This window comes from Chiloscyllium plagiosum, unplaced genomic scaffold (assembly GCF_037043375.1).
Source record: "Chiloscyllium plagiosum isolate Xiang-an unplaced genomic scaffold, Cpla_swu_hap1 HiC_scaffold_9, whole genome shotgun sequence".
NCBI lineage: Eukaryota > Metazoa > Chordata > Chondrichthyes > Orectolobiformes > Hemiscylliidae > Chiloscyllium > Chiloscyllium plagiosum.
Window position 1 is genome coordinate 17,342,056 of NW_028270147.1, and position 16,928 is coordinate 17,358,983.

Consider the following 16,928-nt stretch of genomic DNA (forward strand, 5'->3'; position numbering starts at 1 on the left):
ATTCCCTTCCAACCTCTTCTGTTAGGCAGAAAATACAGAAGCTTGAACACCTGCAGCAGTGGGTTCAAGAACAGCTTTTTCCCTGCTGTTATTAGACTCCTGAATGGACTCTAATTTCAAATCTAATGTTGATATTGCTTTGTGCTCCTCCTGTGCAGCCATAACCTTGCATGCCTTGCTCTGTCTAAACATCCTCTGATCTATATGTCCTTGTATTTTATGATCTGCCTGTACTGTTTACAAAACAAAACTTTTTCACTGTACTTGGGTACATGTGACAACAATAAATCAAATGAGTGTGACTCCACCCAGCACCTTGCAAACCCATCACCACCGCCGTCGAGAAGGACAAGAGCAGCAGATATGTGGGCGCACTTCCAAGCTTTCCTCCAAGGCACTTGCCATCCTGACTTGGAAATATGTCATGATTCCTTTAGTTTCAAATCCTGGAATATTCCCATCTGTTGTTTTAGGTTTACCTACAGCAAATGGAATGCAGCAGTTTAACGCGGTCGCTCACAGCCACCTTTTTCCATGGCAACTAGGAATCAGCAATGAATGCTGTCCCAGCCCGTGAGTCACTTGCGTCCTTAATGTCAAATGCAGTCACATTCTCCTCACCTCTGAAATTTTAGCTCTTCAGTCTGTTTAGGTCTGGAGCTGTATTAAGGTCAGGAGTTGAGTGGCCTTGGCCTAACTGAACCTGAGTGTCAGTGAATAGATTATTGTGAAGCAAGTGCTGCTTGATAATGTTGATTAGCCTTTCCATTATTTTACTAATCAAGAGTAAACTGCTAGGTGAGGAAGTGGCTGGGCTAGACTGGACCTGCTTTTTATCTACTGGACATATGCTGCCAGTTTTCCATTTCTGGTAGATGCCAATGTTGTAATTGAAGAGCCTCAATGGTTTTGATGTGGAATTGGCCTATATCCTCAGGCATGGCAAATCTAGCAGATAATTTTGATCTCCTGGCAAACAATGTGTCTTTTACCAGTGTTGATCTCTGAGATTGAGGGAGGGAGAACGTACAAACTCCACACAATCGCACAAGGCTGGAATCAAACCTGGATCCCTGGCACAGAAACAGCAGTGCTAACCAATGAGACGCTGTCCCACCCTGTTTCCAGTGTCTGTGCAGTTCTTCCGTTGTAGGCAATCTTTTAATCTTCCTATATAAAACAAGAGATGAGCATCTCTTAATGTCTCTGTTTCAGCACCACCTGATTTAAAGTGAGTATTCCAATGCAGCCAGTTTTGCATATTCCAGGCTGGCAGGTGATCCCAGCCATCCTCGGTTAGCAGTGTCCTTTTTTTAAAATCACTTCATGACTATTACAGTCGGATGATGAATGTTGTATATTGATGGTCCATTTACACGACAGTCAAAATACCTTCTCAAAGGTGTCAGAAAATCCCAAGTATGTAAAGTCTGTTATTTGATCCTTGAACTTCTCCAGCTGTAATTTTGTTCTGTTCACATTGTAACCTTCCTCAATCTTGCTTCTATGATGCAAACTTTTTTGTGCATGTCATCCCTATCATTTTGAGTTTTTGTCAACATGTTTCAAAATCTCCTCAAAACTGACCCTGCCTTCAGTTGCATCACAGTTTTAACCGACTTGTTCCTCAGGATCCGTACTTAACACATCCGTAAAGGTTTTGATATTAATGGCATTGAGTGATCAAAGTGTTTCAAGTCATGAATTTAAACTAGCTGTAAAGTAAAGGAGCTTAAGGTTATTTAATGTATTTCTTGATAAATAACTACTTCTTCTGTCAACCAGGTAGCCTAGAGGTTAGGCTTATGGGATGTCAAGACTTGCTGGAGACAGTTCCTGGTCGATCAAAAAATACATTTGTTCCTTTGCCTGGCTGGAGCCCAAATGAAACCAGGTCCTCCTTCATAAGCAGAACTAGCAAAGGCAGAAGTGGAAATAGCCGGTATCCTGTCAAAACAGAAGATTTGTCCAGTTAAGTAAACTTTAAATAAACATATGTTTTATGGGTTTGTGCATCGTCTGAGCATCAGAGAACTTGACCATCTTTCTGAACTTCATGTTACAAGACGTTACTTCATTCTTGATGGAGGAACTGGGAGTTGTTGAATCAAAATACAGCATAGGTTGGCTTATGTATTTGTGCACCCTTCCTCTGTTAATAGAACATAGAACATTACAGCAAGGTACAGGCCCTTCAGCTCTTGATGTTGCACCCTGTGAAATCAATCTGATGCTCATCTAACCTACACCTTTTCATTATTATCCATATGTATGCCCAATGCTCACTAAGTGCCCTTAACATAGTCGAGTATACTACTATTGCAGGCAGGCCGTTCCACACTCCACTACTGAGTAAAAAATCTACTCTGGTACCTGTCCTAAATCTATCACCCATCAACTTCAAGCTATGTCCCCTCGTGTTAGCCTTCACCAACTGAGGAAGAAGGCTCTCGCTGTCCACCCTATCTAACCCTCTGATTATCTTGTGTCTCAGTTGACTCACCTCTCTATCTCCTTCTGTCCAACGAAACCGCCTCAGTTCCCTCGGCCTTTCCTTGTAAGATCTTCCTTCTGGACCAGGTAACATCCTAGTAAATCTCTTCTGAACCCTTTCCAAAGCTGCCACATCCTTCCTATGCTGCGGTGGCCAGAACTGTATGCAGTACTCTAGGCCTTATCAGTGTCTTGTACAGCTGAAGCATGACCTCGTGGCTCTGAAACTCAATCTCCCTAGCAATAAACACCACACACCATATGTCGTCTTAACAACCCTATCAGTCTGGGTGGCAACTTTCAGGAGTTTATGCACCAGGACACACCGATCTGATTGTCTACACTGCCAAGAATTTTACCATTAGCCCAGTACTCTGCATTCCTGTTACTACTTCAGAAGTGAACTATCTCACTTTTTTCCGCATTAAACTCCATTTTCCACTTCTCAGCCCAGCTCTGCATCTTATCTATGTCCCTCTGTAACACAACATCCTTAGGTACTATTCACAATTCTGCCTATCTTAGTGTCATCTGCAAATTTACTAACCCATCCTTCTGCGTCCACATCTAGATCATTGATAAAAATGGTCAACAGCAGTGGCCCCAGAACAGATCCTTGCAGCACACCACTGGTAACAGTTCCAGGATGAACATATCCCATCAACCACCACCCTCTGTCTTCTTTCAGTAAGCAAATTTCTGATCCAATTTGCTAAATCACTTTCAATCTCGAAACTCCGTATTTTGTGCAATAGCCTACTGTGTGGAACCTTATCAATACCTTACTGAAGTCCATAAACATCGCATCAACCGTTTTACCTTCATCCATCTGTTTTGTCACCACCTCGAAGAACTCAATAAGGTTAGTTAGGTATGACCTACCCTTCACAAAACTGTGTTGACTATCCCTAATCAAATTATTCCATTCGAGATGATTATCAATCCTATCACTTATAACTTTTCCAACACTTTTTACCCATGCCTGAAGCAAGGCGTACTGACCAGTAATTACCAGGGTTGTCTCGATTCCCTTTCTTAAACAAAGGAATAACATTTGCTATCCTTCAGTCTTTGGCCACTTCTCCTGTCGACAATGATGACATAAAGATCAAAGCCAAAGGCTCTGCAATCTCCTCCCTGGCTTCCCAGAGAATCAGAGGATAAATCCCATCCAGCCCAGGGGTCTTATCTATTTTCAGATCTTACAAAAATTGCTAAAATCTCCTCATTGTCAACCACAATCCCATTTCATCTAGTAGCCTGTATTTCTGTATTTTCATTAACATTGCCCTTTTCTAATGTGAATATTGATGAAAAGTATTCATTAAGCGCTTCCCCTATGTCGTCTGATTCCACACACAACTTTCCACCACTATCTTTGATTGGCTGTAAGCTTATTCTAGTCATTCTTTATTCTTTTATTCCGGATATACCTATAGAAGGCCTTAAGGTTTTCATTGATCCTATCCGCCAACAACTTTTCATGTCCCCTCCTGGCTCTTGTTAGCCCTGTCTTTAGATCTTTTCTGGCTAACTTAACTCTCAAGCCCCCAAACTGAGCCTTCATGCCTCATCCTCTCATAAGCTGCCTTCTTCCTCCTAGATAAGAGCTTCAACTTCTTTAGTAAACCATGGCTCTCTGTCTTAACAACTACCTCCCTGACTGATTGATAGGTATATACTTATCAGTGACCTGCAATAGCTGTTCCTTGAATAAGCTCCACATTCCAAGTGTGTCCATCCCCTGCAGTTTCCTTCCCCATCCTATGCAACTGATGAATATTGCCTGATCGCATCATAATTGCCTTTTCCCCAGTTATTACCTCTTTCCCTGTGGTATATACCTATCCCTGCCCTTGCTGTTGTGAACATAACTGAATTGTGGTCATTATCAAAGTCCTCACCTACCTCCAAATCTAACACCTGGCTGGGTTCATTACCCAGTACCAAATCCAATATGGTGTTGCCCCTTGTTGGTCTGTCTACATACTGTGTCAGAAAACCCTCCTGCACACATTGAACAAAAACTGGCCCATCTAAACTACTTGAACTATAATATTCCCAGTCAATATTGGGAAAGTTAAAGTCCCCCATAACAACTACCCTGTGACTCTCACTCCTATCGAGAATCATCTTTGCTATCCTTTCCTCTACATCCCTGGAAAAATTCAGAACGCTATAGAAAACGCCCAGCAGGGTGACCCCTCCATTCCTGTTCTAACCTCTGCCCAAACTGCGTCAATGGATGAGTACTTAAATGTTATCTCCGCTGCTGTAATACTACCCTTGATTAACAGTGCCAACCACTCTTTCCTGCCCCGTTCACCACCACCACCACCATCTTCTCTGTTCTTACTGAAACATCTATAATCCCAGAATCTGCAAAACCATTCCAGTCCTTCCTCTAGCCATGTTTCTGAAATGGCTGCAACATCGAAATCCTAGGTACCAACCCTCGCTGCAAGTTCACCCATCTTATTCCAGATGCTCCTGGCATTTGAAGTACACACATTTCAAACCAACATCCAGATTGCTGGTGTCCTCTCGCGACCTTGTACACCTATCCCTGACCTCAGTACCCTTAACCTCCTGTATCATGGAACTACAATTCAGGTTACCATTCTCCAGTGGTGCTTCACTGGCACGTAGCAGTGGCAACAAACCAGAGATGATGATTCTGTTCTAGCTATAAGCTTCCACCCTAGCTCCCTGAATTTCTGCCTTAGATTCCCCCACCTTTCTTCCTACCTATGTCGATGGTGCCTATGTGGACCACATCTTGGTTGCTTAACCTTAACGTAAATTACAGTTTTATTCATTCTTTTTCACCCTGACTAAAAGCTGGCAGGAACAAATGCTTACAAATCATTTTTGTCCCATGTTTCAGTAGCGTAATTAGTGCAGGCAAACCCACAATCCTTTAGTGGCTTGTCTATTCTGAAGCTCTTAAGATTCAATCTATAGTGAATTTTGAGAAGATTTGTAGCTCAGGTTGAGGTTCTGCATGTAGGTTTGGTTGCTGAGCTGGATTTTATAAATGCAATTAACTTAAAACTGTACATATTACAGTCTTGGTTTAAATTTGTTCCTAAAATTAATTTGAGCGTGTGTGTTCAAGCCTAGGTCAAGGCCCTCAGCATGATTTGAAATAAGTAGAACAAAAGGTCAACTAAATGTGAAGTAGTGGTTAGCTTATGCCAAACTAGGTTTGAAATCTTTTAGTTTGTAAGTAGAAAAGAAGTATGATTGGCCAGCTTGTACTTATTTTAGAGCTATGAAGGGAAAAGTGCTGGGTGGGGCATGTAAAGATGAAGAGTGGAATGCACTCCCTAAACTCCTCATTCAGTTCAGAAAGTATTTAAATGTGGAAGGTTACTGGTCCTGATCAGCAATATGAGAGTGCTTAGTCATTTTGTTTTGCCCTGCTCTGCTTACAGCACACAGAATCCTAAATTTACTTATTTGTTGAAGGTTGTGTTGAGAGAGAGCTCTAGGAAGTCCCAGTCCTCTGGCACTATCTAACTGAGAATTTATTTCTGTACAGATGAGATTGGTGCTGTACTGAAGCTGGACAATACAGTTGTTGGACAAACTAGTTGGAAACCGGTTTCCAATCAGTCGTGGGATCAGAAATTTACATTAGAGCTAGATCGGGTAAGCAAGAGAAACTGTGCACCTTCTTTCTTGGAAGTAGGACGTTGCCTTATTAATGAGGGAGAGCTCGAAGCTGGAATTTAATCACTGCGGTTTTAATGCTTGTCAAAACTATAACTGAACAAATTGTCATATGGCATTTAGACCGAAGTCTGGCTGCAAAACTAAATTAGTCATGAAATTTTATTAGTAGCTAGCTATTAATTGGGCCATGTAAAAATATGGTTGAACTCTATTCTAGGATTCCCCAATTGCCAGCAGATGTTTTTCAGCAAACTTGCCTTCGAGCCTGTCAAAATAGTTCATGTAAAATTTCTCTGCAATATCTTTCATCCTCAAAATTGGCCTCCAATTTTTAAATAGAATCAATTCTGGAACGATGGTACTTCCCAAGTGAACACTCTCTCAAATAAAATAGCAGGAACTTTGACATGATGTAATACTGGGCTTCCCAAAGCGTGGAGGTCAATGCCTAGTGGGATTACAAGTCAAAGTTTTTTGAGGTGGTGAGCTCCAAAACAGCAATGGCTGTCATGGCACTCCTACAGAGTTAACTGTTTGGAAGTCCCTTAAAATTTTGTATTTTTGATGTCCTGTTCTGAAAAACCCAATCTAAGCTTTTTTTTAAAGCACTAAAAAAACTCTCTTCTCTCAGGTATGCATTACCACTCACACTGAGGGAATTCGAGTTTCTGAAGCCTCCAAATGGTGTCACAATGCAAAAACATTTACATTATAACGCCCTGACATTTAATTGTAGTTGGCACTTCAGAATCAGTTTATAATTTATTTTGGTGACTGCACAGTCTTGACCAACAGGTTTTGGAGACCAGTTGTTATGTAGTCATTTGTTCTGGATGGGATGCTGCAGTAATCTGTAACAACCATCTCATGGAATTTTCCCTCGTCAATTTTGGAAAGTGCTTCAAATCATTTCAAATTACCACATGAATAATCTTTTGATACAAACTTGAATTGCTCTTTGCCCTGGTATAGTGGCAGGCAAACCTGTCACTGAACCAAGCTTTGCGCTTGTCACTATTGTCTCTTCAAAGTTTGGGAGCAAGACCAAATTGTGTAATTGAAAATATGAAGTGGTGTAATGGTCTACGATCTTAATAAGCAATTCCAAGTTAATGAAGCTTGAGATCTTTAAGTCTTGTTGAATAATGCTTCTAGTTTTTAAATTAATCAAATTTAGTTTTGAATTTTGTTTAGTCGCGTGAACTGGAGATGTCTGTGTATTGGCGTGATTGGCGTTCCCTCTGTGCTGTGAAATTTCTTCGGTTAGAAGACTTCCTAGATAATCAACGGCATGGAATGTGCTTGTATCTAGAGCCACAGGGTACACTCTTTGCAGAGGTATGGATTATCCAAAATTCTGACTTCGTTTGCTCCTGTATTTATATCATGTGCGACATATTCAACTGTATTTTCCAGGTAACTTTTTACAATCCGGTTATTGAGAGGCGACCAAAACTTCAACGACAGAAGAAGATTTTCCCAAAGCAGCAAGGTAAAAATTCAAATCCAAGTATGGACTGTTTGGTTTAAAAATAAGTCAGTCAGTTAATTGTTGAAGAGTCGGTGTCACCTAGCATAGAATGTTGTTTGCGTGAGTAAAAGTAGATCATATAAGATCTTTGCAACAAGTTGATGAACAGCTGTCTTTTTCAACCTGCCTTTTCTCATTACAGGCAAAACGTTCCTTCGAGCCCCTCAGATGAATATTAATATCGCCACATGGGGGCGATTGGTGAGAAGAGCTGTTCCTACCGTGAATAATTCTGGCACCTTCAGCCCCCCAGCCTCTATCCCTGCTGCGGTGCCAGCAGTTTCTCATTCAGCAAGAAAAGATTCAACGAAGTGTGTATTTTGTCTGAATTATTTTTTTAAAATGTCTGTGGAAAGCAATGAATGTGTCTATGTTGTAGGACTGATTTTTTTTTTATCTTTTGTTTGTTTAAGAGAACTCTGATCAAAAAGTTCCAAAATTTATATTATAGGCATTTGAAACATAATTAACTTGAGAAATGGGATAAACTCAGTTTCATCTTTTTAAGTCCACCATCATGGTTTTAAGCAACTCATGTCAGCAAGGAGAAGTCCAAAGCAGCACTTTTTGAACATAATGCAAATATACAGTTAATTACAGATTCTTTGCATAATGTTTTTGGTTGTAGGTCATCCATGTTATTTTGATAGACAGACTTGGTTTGACTTAGAGATGCTGCCAAAAAACTATATCTGAATGATGTTGCACTTCAGACAATTTTATCCTATCAGCTTGATCTGAAAGATGACATTATGGATCTTATGCATCTCTGAGTTTTTCAGTCACTCATATTTGTTAGAGCTATAATTGATTATATTGTCTTCAAAGTATATTTTGTTTTGATGAGTGGGAGGAATTTTATGCAAGTGTTCAGTTGTAGCTGAACCTTTTTTTTTTCTTCCATGAGATGTGGGCTTCACTGGCTATATCAGCATTTATTTCCCATCTTAAATTGGCCTCGAGAAACTGGTGCTGAGGTGCTTCATGAGATGCTGCAGTCTGTGATGTTGATAAATGCTGGACATTTCCAGGTTTTTAACCCAACAACACACAACAAATGGCACAAAGTGCCAAGTTGAGATGATGTGCAGCTTGAAGGGGAAATTTACTGATGGTGGTGTTAGTGTATTTGCTGCCTTTGTCCTTCTGAGTAATAGAGGTTGAAGTTTGGAAGGTGCTGTTGAAGGAGCCTTAGCGAGTTACTGCAGTGCATCTTTCAAAAAGAAACACTTGCTGTCACTATGGATTGGTGCCAATCGAGCAGGCTTCTTTCCAGTGGATAGTGATAACTGTTTGAATGTTGTTGGAGCAGCATTCGTTCAGGCAAGTGGGATTATTCTATTCGAAGCATTGAAAAGTGAGTTGCTAGTTGCAGAACTCTTTGCCTTCAGCCTGCTCCAGTAGTCACAGTATTTATTTGGCTTGTTCAATTTCTGGTCAATGGTTAACCACATTCCACTTTGCCTCAACTCTGATGTTCCAGTAGTTGAAGAGAATGTAGGGCATTCTCCAGGTTTTCTGGACCAAGCTCAAACAGATCAGGGAAATTTCTCATTACTATAAGTGGAACCTTGCTATCTGCAAATTGGTTACTATATTTAAAAACTGAAAGTACAGCAGATGCTGTAAATCAGAAAGAAAAACATGGCTGAAAAAGCTCAGTAAGTCTAGCAGCATCTCTGAAGAGAAATCAATGTTTACGGTCAAGGGACCCTTCCTCAGAATTGATTGCAGCTAGGAAAATGTTGGTTTTTATGTAGAAGATACAGTGGGAGTTGGGGGGGGGGGAGGAAGAGAGCGAAGAACTGTTGGACAGATGAAGTAGATAATCAGCCTACAGAATGAATCAGTGTGGCACTGGAAAAGAAAGTGGGTCAGACAGCATCCGAGCAACAGGAGAATCAACATCTCTCTGGCATAAGCCCTTCATCAGGAATGTGGGAGGAGGTGGAGAGGGGGAGAAGGGGCCTGAGAGATAAATAGGTGGGTGGGGTGAGATCACTGGGAAGGCGATAGGTAGATGCAGGTGGGGGGTGATGGTGATAGGTCCGAGGAGAGGGTGGAATGGATAGGTGGGAAGGAAGATGGAAAGGTAGGACAGTTCTAGGGTGGTGTCGAGTTGGAGGGTTAGATCTGGGATGAGGTGTGGGGATTGGAGATGAGGAAACTGGTGAAGTCAACGTTGATGCCATGTGGTTGGAGGGTCCCAAGGCTGAAGATGAGTTGTTCTTCAGTGTGTAGGTTTGCTCGCTGAGCTGTAGGTTTGATATCCAGACGTTTCATTACCTGGCTAGGTAACATAATCAGTGGCGACCTCCAAGTGAAGCGAAGCTGTTGTCTCCTGCTTTCTATTTATATGTTTATCCTGGATGGGGTTCCTGGGGTTTGTGGTGATGTCATTTCCTGTTCGTTTTCTGAGGGGTTGATAGATGGCATCTAGATCTGTGTGTTTGTTTATGGCATTGTGGTTGGAGTGCCAGGCCTCTAGGAGTTCTCTGGCATGTCTTTGCTTAGCCTGTCCCAGGATAGATGTGTTGTCCCAGTCGAATTGTTTTTTTTCATCCGTGTGTAGGGCTATGAGGGAGAGAGGTGTTTTTCCTCCGGTATCGGGTGGCTTGGTTTTGGCGATGGAGGAGGCCCTGGACTTGCTTGTCCATAGTGGAGTGGGAGAGAGAGTTACAGCCACAGGATGGTGGAGTTGTTTGAAGCATGTGTTCCAGAGATGTTCGCTGAAACATTTTGTGAGTTGGCTTCCTGTCTTCCCCCAATATAGAGGAGACCACATTGTGAGCAATGGACACATCAGATGAGATGTTTGAATGAGCATAATGAGTCCTGAAGACTGTAGAGTTCCCAAGTGGAAAATGAGGTGCTGTTCTCCAGCATGCGCTGAGCTTCGCTGGAGCAGTGCAGCAAGCCTGAGACAGAGACATTGGCTAGGGAACATGGTGTGTTGAAGTGGTTGCTATATTTATCACATTAAGCCAGTAACTATAATGAAAAACGAAATGAAGTCTGAAATTATTTGGGACATGTTATGGATATGAGTGCTATATAAAGGCCAGTTAACTTAAGTAGTTGCAAGTGATTTTGGCAGTAGTTATGAATTCTGAGGTGAATAATGCAAAAGAGATGAGACAAATTTATTAAAGGCAAGTCATAAGCAAAACTTGCTTTGCATTGGTTGGGCTTGCAGTGTAAACATGTCAGCCAATTCTTTGACGTAGTAGGGCATGACCATTGCCTCAAAAACAAATTGCTGGAAAGGCTCAGCAGGTCTGGCAGCATCTGTGGAGAGAAATCATTAACATTTTGGATCCGGTGATCCTTCCTCAGAGCTATTAACTCTGATTTCTCCTCACAGATGCTGCCTTTCCAGCAATTTGTTTTTGTTTCTGATTTACAGCATCCTCAACTGTTTCAATTTTGATTTTTAAAAAAAAAATCATTAATGGCCATAGTCAGTGAGCTCCTATTTACCTTACTCTGGAAATTCTCGGTGATTCCACATATGGAGAACGGAGTGCAGCAGACAGTCATTTGGTGTCTTAATTCTTAAATATCAGTTGATGCCCAGCTGTAATAGCTTTTTGTGGCCAAAAGTTTGATTTTTGCATGAAGAGGTATTCTCTGACCTTACCCTGAGCAGCATGAGCTGTAATTTTGTGGCCCCTTGTTCGGGGGTTCCACCATCATACCTGACTACTGGAGGAAATAGTTTCTGCCTGTCCATTTAGCCTGTGAGCTACTTTTAATAATTTTAAACCCCTCGATTGAATTACCCACTTGGTCTCTTAAACTTAACATCCTTAAATCTTACAACTGTTCTCAGTTCCTTCCATGGTAATAATGCTGTGCAAAATAAAATTATAGAAATAGCTGTTGCTTCTGCTTAGACTCTGGTGTCGAGATTTCATAAAGCTGGAAAATTTGCAACCGAGGCACTATCTTGGAGTCTAAAGAGTTGAGAAACTGGAGCTTTCAATTTTTTGAGCTTTGGCATTGAGTGGCAAAGGTGGAGATTTTTTTAACTATGTGCAACGACTCTCATTTCTATCATGTGACCTGGTCATTGGCCACTATGACCAGTTCTACAGAGTTGAGTCCAAGTTAGTATCAAGAATCTAATTTGGCCATTGGATCTTTGCAGTGCTTTTAATGGATTTCAAGCCTTGTGCATGAAATGAACTGAAGAATTTGGTATTTAAGCTCTGACTTGACTCATATATATTAATACTTTACAGCGATCTACCAGTAACGAAACTAGAATTTGAACCAGAACCACCACCTGCTCCTCCAAGAGCTTCATCTCTTGGAGAAATTGGTGGGACCACAACAGAAGTAAGAATTCCAGATAATGTACAGGTATGAACGTGAAATACTGGGAAGGTTAAATGTAATTATGCCTAAGTTCTATAACTGTGCTATTGTAAAGCAATTCAAAATCGATTCCTAGTAGACTATTCAGAGTGCTGCTTTGTTTTACTGTTTATGCCATGAGGACTCCTACACTGTAAGGACTTTTCCTGTTGAGTGATACAAAATAATACAACAAAGACTTACAGTTTCACTGCCTGTCATGAATGGAAATAGTGGGTTATAGTCACAATGTCCATTGTTCTTGAAGCAGAAGTTTCTTTTGTTCTCTTGTCGAGGCTCCGCACAGGCGGTCTGTCTCCAGACTGCCTCAAGCCACCAGATTTAAATCATGGTGAGCAGACAGCTCTGTCGTTCTCAGTGTGTATAATTTAAATAAATATGAACTTACAAGACTAGCTTTTGCACACAGCTGAAGGTCATAGTGACCACTCAAATGGTAAAAAAGCAGTATTTTAAAATGGGTGTTCATAGTCGATGGTGTGCCCTGATTACAGCAATAGATTATTGAATAACATTCATAATTAAATCAGAGTGGGAGAATGAGTGAACAGTTACTTTGATGCAAAGAGCAGTTTAATCACCACAGCTTGGGGTGGGTGGGTCGGGTGGAGGAAAGCTGTCAATGACGACTAAATGATCCGAAATACAATCGAATTTGAACTATAGCATGGAAATAAGCCATTCAGATCATTGCTTTCAAAGAACTGGAACAGAAACACAGTTGTGGTTAGTCCTACATCTCTGCTTTTTTTCGTTTGCACCCTCAAGAGTGTGTTCCGCTTAATTTTATAATTATTCATGTAATCCATTTCCACCATTCTTTTGAGTTAGTCTTCTAGGCCTCAACTGGGTGAAAAAAAGATCATCTTGCCTCCAAATATTTTGCTAATGATTTTGAATCTCTGACCTCTGGTTATTGATTCACTTGCTGAAGGGAATAGTTTTCTCTTGGCTCTGTCAAAACCTCTCATCATCTTGTAAATTTCAATTAGGTCACTTGTTAGCCTCATCTTTCCAAGAAGAGCTCACCATTGCTTTTGAGTTAGGCAATCTTTCTCTTAGACACATTTCCCTCAAAGAAAAGTTCAAACGTTATAATTTGGAGCACTTTTTTTGTGATGCACTTGTTTTGGTGCTACACCTTTCATTTGATTTTTGCTATTTCTGCTTCAAAACAAAAAATGTTCTAATTCTGTTTTACTCTCCTTTTTATAGGAAGCGCTCTCAACTTTTGATTTCCTAAATGATAGAAACAATATTGTTTCCAAGGTAGAGAACAATATCATTTCTGTGCCTGAGATACCCCACCCAGAGCTAAACTTTCGAACACTCCCACAGTCAGAAGACAAACGGTATAGTACTTTTAACCTTCTCTCTGTATATTTTAAGAGCTCATGGATTTGAAGAAATATTTAAATAGTCACTATGTGATCAACTCAACTGCAACTGTATATATTAAGACTTATTATAATGAGATCTTTCATCTTTTAATTCTTCAGAATGCAACCAAGATTCCAGTTCAGTCTTCTGGACTTCAGGTGTGTTGCTGTACTTGGCAGGGGTCACTTTGGAAAGGTAATCCTAAATTGAGAAATGCAATGTCTGTTTTGTGCTCTGAACCGTTGTGGTGAAATTTAATATTTGACTTTCAATCTATACATAACGTAGGTTCTTCTTTCTGAGTACAAAGTCACTGGTGAAATGTTTGCTATTAAAGCCTTGAAGAAAGGAGATATTGTGGCCCGTGATGAGGTAGACAGGTAAGATCTTAAGAACTGTATGTTGTCAGAGTATTTTCTGTAGCCTATAAATTTTGTTCCTAGGTATCTACGGGAAAGAATGGAAGCAGGATTTTTTAAATATAAGAAATTCTAAGCAGGAAGTTTGGAAAGAACTCCTCAAGCCACCTTCAGTAATTCTTTGCCGACTATTGGCGTTGGTGATGTTGCAAGCACTTGATATAGACCATATGTGTGAGAAAGCCATTCTCTCTCATTTACTTGGCTGATGTGTGCAAGCTTAATATGTTTAACTTTAGGGCCATGTTTTTAATCCAATTGCAACCAATACATCACGGGTAGCCAACCAAGTTGAGAAGAAAAGTCACGCTCGTGCCGTGGCTTCTAATGAACCAAAGAGCAAAAGGAAAAGCAAATCAGCAAACCAGTTGGACCATGCCTGTTGCAGTGTAGTGTCATCCTATTGGCAGTAGAGATAAATATTTAAGATTATATTTTTAACTCTGAAATTTAGGGCTTACCGATACGCCTTGCCTATAGCAGACATTTGACTTTTTCTTCTGTGTTTCTACTTGTAGATTAAAGCAGCAGGCTTGAGTAAAATTTAGAAAATAATATTGAAATAAAATAGTTTTTAGAGCATCACTTTTAGTTCCATATCATTGGCAATGTTGTCAGATTCAATAGTAAGTTGCTATTTTGTGTACTTTTGATAAGTACTTTTGGAATTGCATTCATTGCTGAAGTGTAAAACCTAATTGTATTGTTTTGTTTCCACTCCTATCTGCAGCCTTATGTGTGAAAAGAGAATTTTTGAGACTGTGAACAGTGTCAGGCATCCGTTTTTGGTCAATCTTTTTGCCTGTTTTCAGACCAAAGATCATGTATGTTTTGTAATGGAATATGCTCCTGGTGGAGATTTGATGATGCACATTCATGCTGATGTTTTCTCCGAACCCAGGGCTGTGTAAGTATTAACCAGTGCTTATATTCTTAACAGCTTATTACTTAGGCAACAACGCTGATCTATGCAGAGAACTTGACCCCCATTTTAAACTTCTGAATTTGAAGCAAAGAGCACCTTATTGACTGTCAGAAATGATGAAAGTAAATCCTTGCTGCAATATTGATCCTTACAATTTCACTAAAAACATTTTGATGTTTATCTTTTTGTCATTGGATAACAACACCAAAAACAAAAATACTGTGACACTAACTAAATCAGTGCATCTTGCTTGTATTAATGCTATTTTCCTGTTGATTTGTTAGAATATGACAGGTTGTTTCCTTGTCACTTGTGTCCATTAATCACAATGGAAATAAATTGTCATTTATTTTTGCCATCTCTGAGACTTTTAATGAGCATAATGGTTGTCATGATGGAGAGAGGAAGGGAAGGAGGGAGGGAATGACGGAGTGAGCCCACACCGATCCTCCACACTGCCAAGAGTCCTGTCTTTAACCCTATATTCAGCATTCAAATTCGACCTTCCAAAATGAATTACTTTGCATTTATGCAGGTTGAACTGTCTGCCACTTATCAGCCCAACTCTGCATCCTGTTTAATGTCATGTTGTAACCTGCAACAGTCCTTGACATTATCGCAACACCACCCACCTTTGTGTCACTGGCAAACTTACTAATTTACCCTTCCACTTTATCAAAGTCATTTATAAAAACTACAAAGAGTAGAGGCCCAAGATCAGATCCTTGCAGGACACCACTGGTCACCGACTTCCAGGTGGAATACTTTCCATTCAGTACCACTCACTGTGGTCTTTTGGCAGCTAATTCTGTATCCAGACAGCCACATTTCTCTGTATCCCATACACTCATTCAGAAAGTTAGGAAGTATCATGGGGAACCTTATCAAATGCCTTACTGAAATCCATATACACCCCATCCACTGCTCGACCTGCTTCAACTTGTCTCGTCACATCCTCAAAGAACTCAGTAAGGCTTGTGAGGGCATGACCTGTCCCTCGAAAAGCCATGAATATTGACCCCTCAAAGTTGCCACCCAAGTTGAGAGGGTTGTTAAGAAGGCATATGGCGTTTTTGGCTTTCATGAACAGAGGATTGAATTTAAGAACTGAAGTTTTGCTGCAGTTTTGTGAAACCCTAGTTAGACTATACTTGGGATATTGTGTCCAGATCTGGTCGCTTCATTACAGGAAGGATGTAGATGCTTCACAGAGAGGGTGCAGTGGAGATTTACCAAGATGCTGCCTGGATTGGAGGGATTATCTTATGAAGAGAGGTTGAAATGAGCTTCGGCTTTTCACTTTGGAGAGAAGACGGAAGATAGGGGACTTGATAGAGGTGAACAAGGTAATGAGAGGCATAGATAGAGTAGAATGCCAGAGACTGTTCCCCAGGGCAGAAATGGCTGTCACGAGGAGTGATAATTTTAGAGTGATTGGAATAAGATGTAGGGGAAATGTCAGGGGTAGGTTCTTTACACAGGGAGTGGTGGGTTCATGGAATGCGCTGCCAGCAGTGGTAGTAGGTTCAGAGACATTAGGGACATTTTAAGCGACTGCTGGACAAGCACATGGATGGCAGCAAATTGAGGGATGTGTAGGTTAAGTTGGTCTCAGATTATGATCAATGATCGGAACAACATTGTAGGCCAAAGGGCCTGTAGTGTGCTGAACTGTTCTATGCTTACCTCCAGAGGTGACTGCACTTCAAATGTAATCCAAGACCTTAACAGTTAATTAAGTCAGGACTATTAAATGATTTGCGTTTAAAACTTTTAGTCTCTTTCTACATGAAGACTGAATGATGAAAGCAAGCTAATAATAATTCTTTTAGACTTGTGGATTTCTGTTTTACATTAGTGATAGCACTGTGGCCTTACCAGTATTAAATGTAACACATTGTTCAAGAAACTACCACTATCTCTAGCAGGACAATTAAGGATGAGCAGCATGTAGTGAAACTCTCACCCCGTGAAAGAGCATTTATTTCTTTTACAGCAAAAATTCTTTTACTGAGCATTCTTCTTGCCTTGTGGAATTCTAAAGGCATGCTTTTTATTCTGTAGGCCGGTCAGTCTTTACAGCGAAATAATTATTTTCAAATAATCCATTTTTTTAATATAA

General features: G+C 40.5%; 1 protein-coding gene across 3 annotated transcripts in view; it reads left to right on the forward strand.

Annotated features, from left to right (window-relative positions):
• The window catches only part of LOC122554156 (serine/threonine-protein kinase N2-like), a 117,494-nt gene that overhangs the window by 99,604 nt on the left and 962 nt on the right, over positions 1-16,928 (forward strand). For 2 of the 3 annotated variants that reach the window (XM_087990429.1, XM_087990430.1), the window contains 10 exons: positions 1,786-1,971; positions 6,038-6,147; positions 7,366-7,509; positions 7,588-7,663; positions 7,845-8,013; positions 11,947-12,067; positions 13,298-13,434; positions 13,582-13,657; positions 13,751-13,842; positions 14,612-14,788. In XM_087990429.1, coding sequence (XP_087846555.1) covers positions 1,786-1,971; positions 6,038-6,147; positions 7,366-7,509; positions 7,588-7,663; positions 7,845-8,013; positions 11,947-12,067; positions 13,298-13,434; positions 13,582-13,657; positions 13,751-13,842; positions 14,612-14,788 — 1,288 coding nt within the window. Of the gene's footprint in view, positions 1-1,785; positions 1,972-6,037; positions 6,148-7,365; positions 7,510-7,587; positions 7,664-7,844; positions 8,014-11,946; positions 12,068-13,297; positions 13,435-13,581; positions 13,658-13,750; positions 13,843-14,611; positions 14,789-16,928 lie in introns of those variants that run through there. The other variant, XM_043698732.2, reaches the window with a different exon arrangement.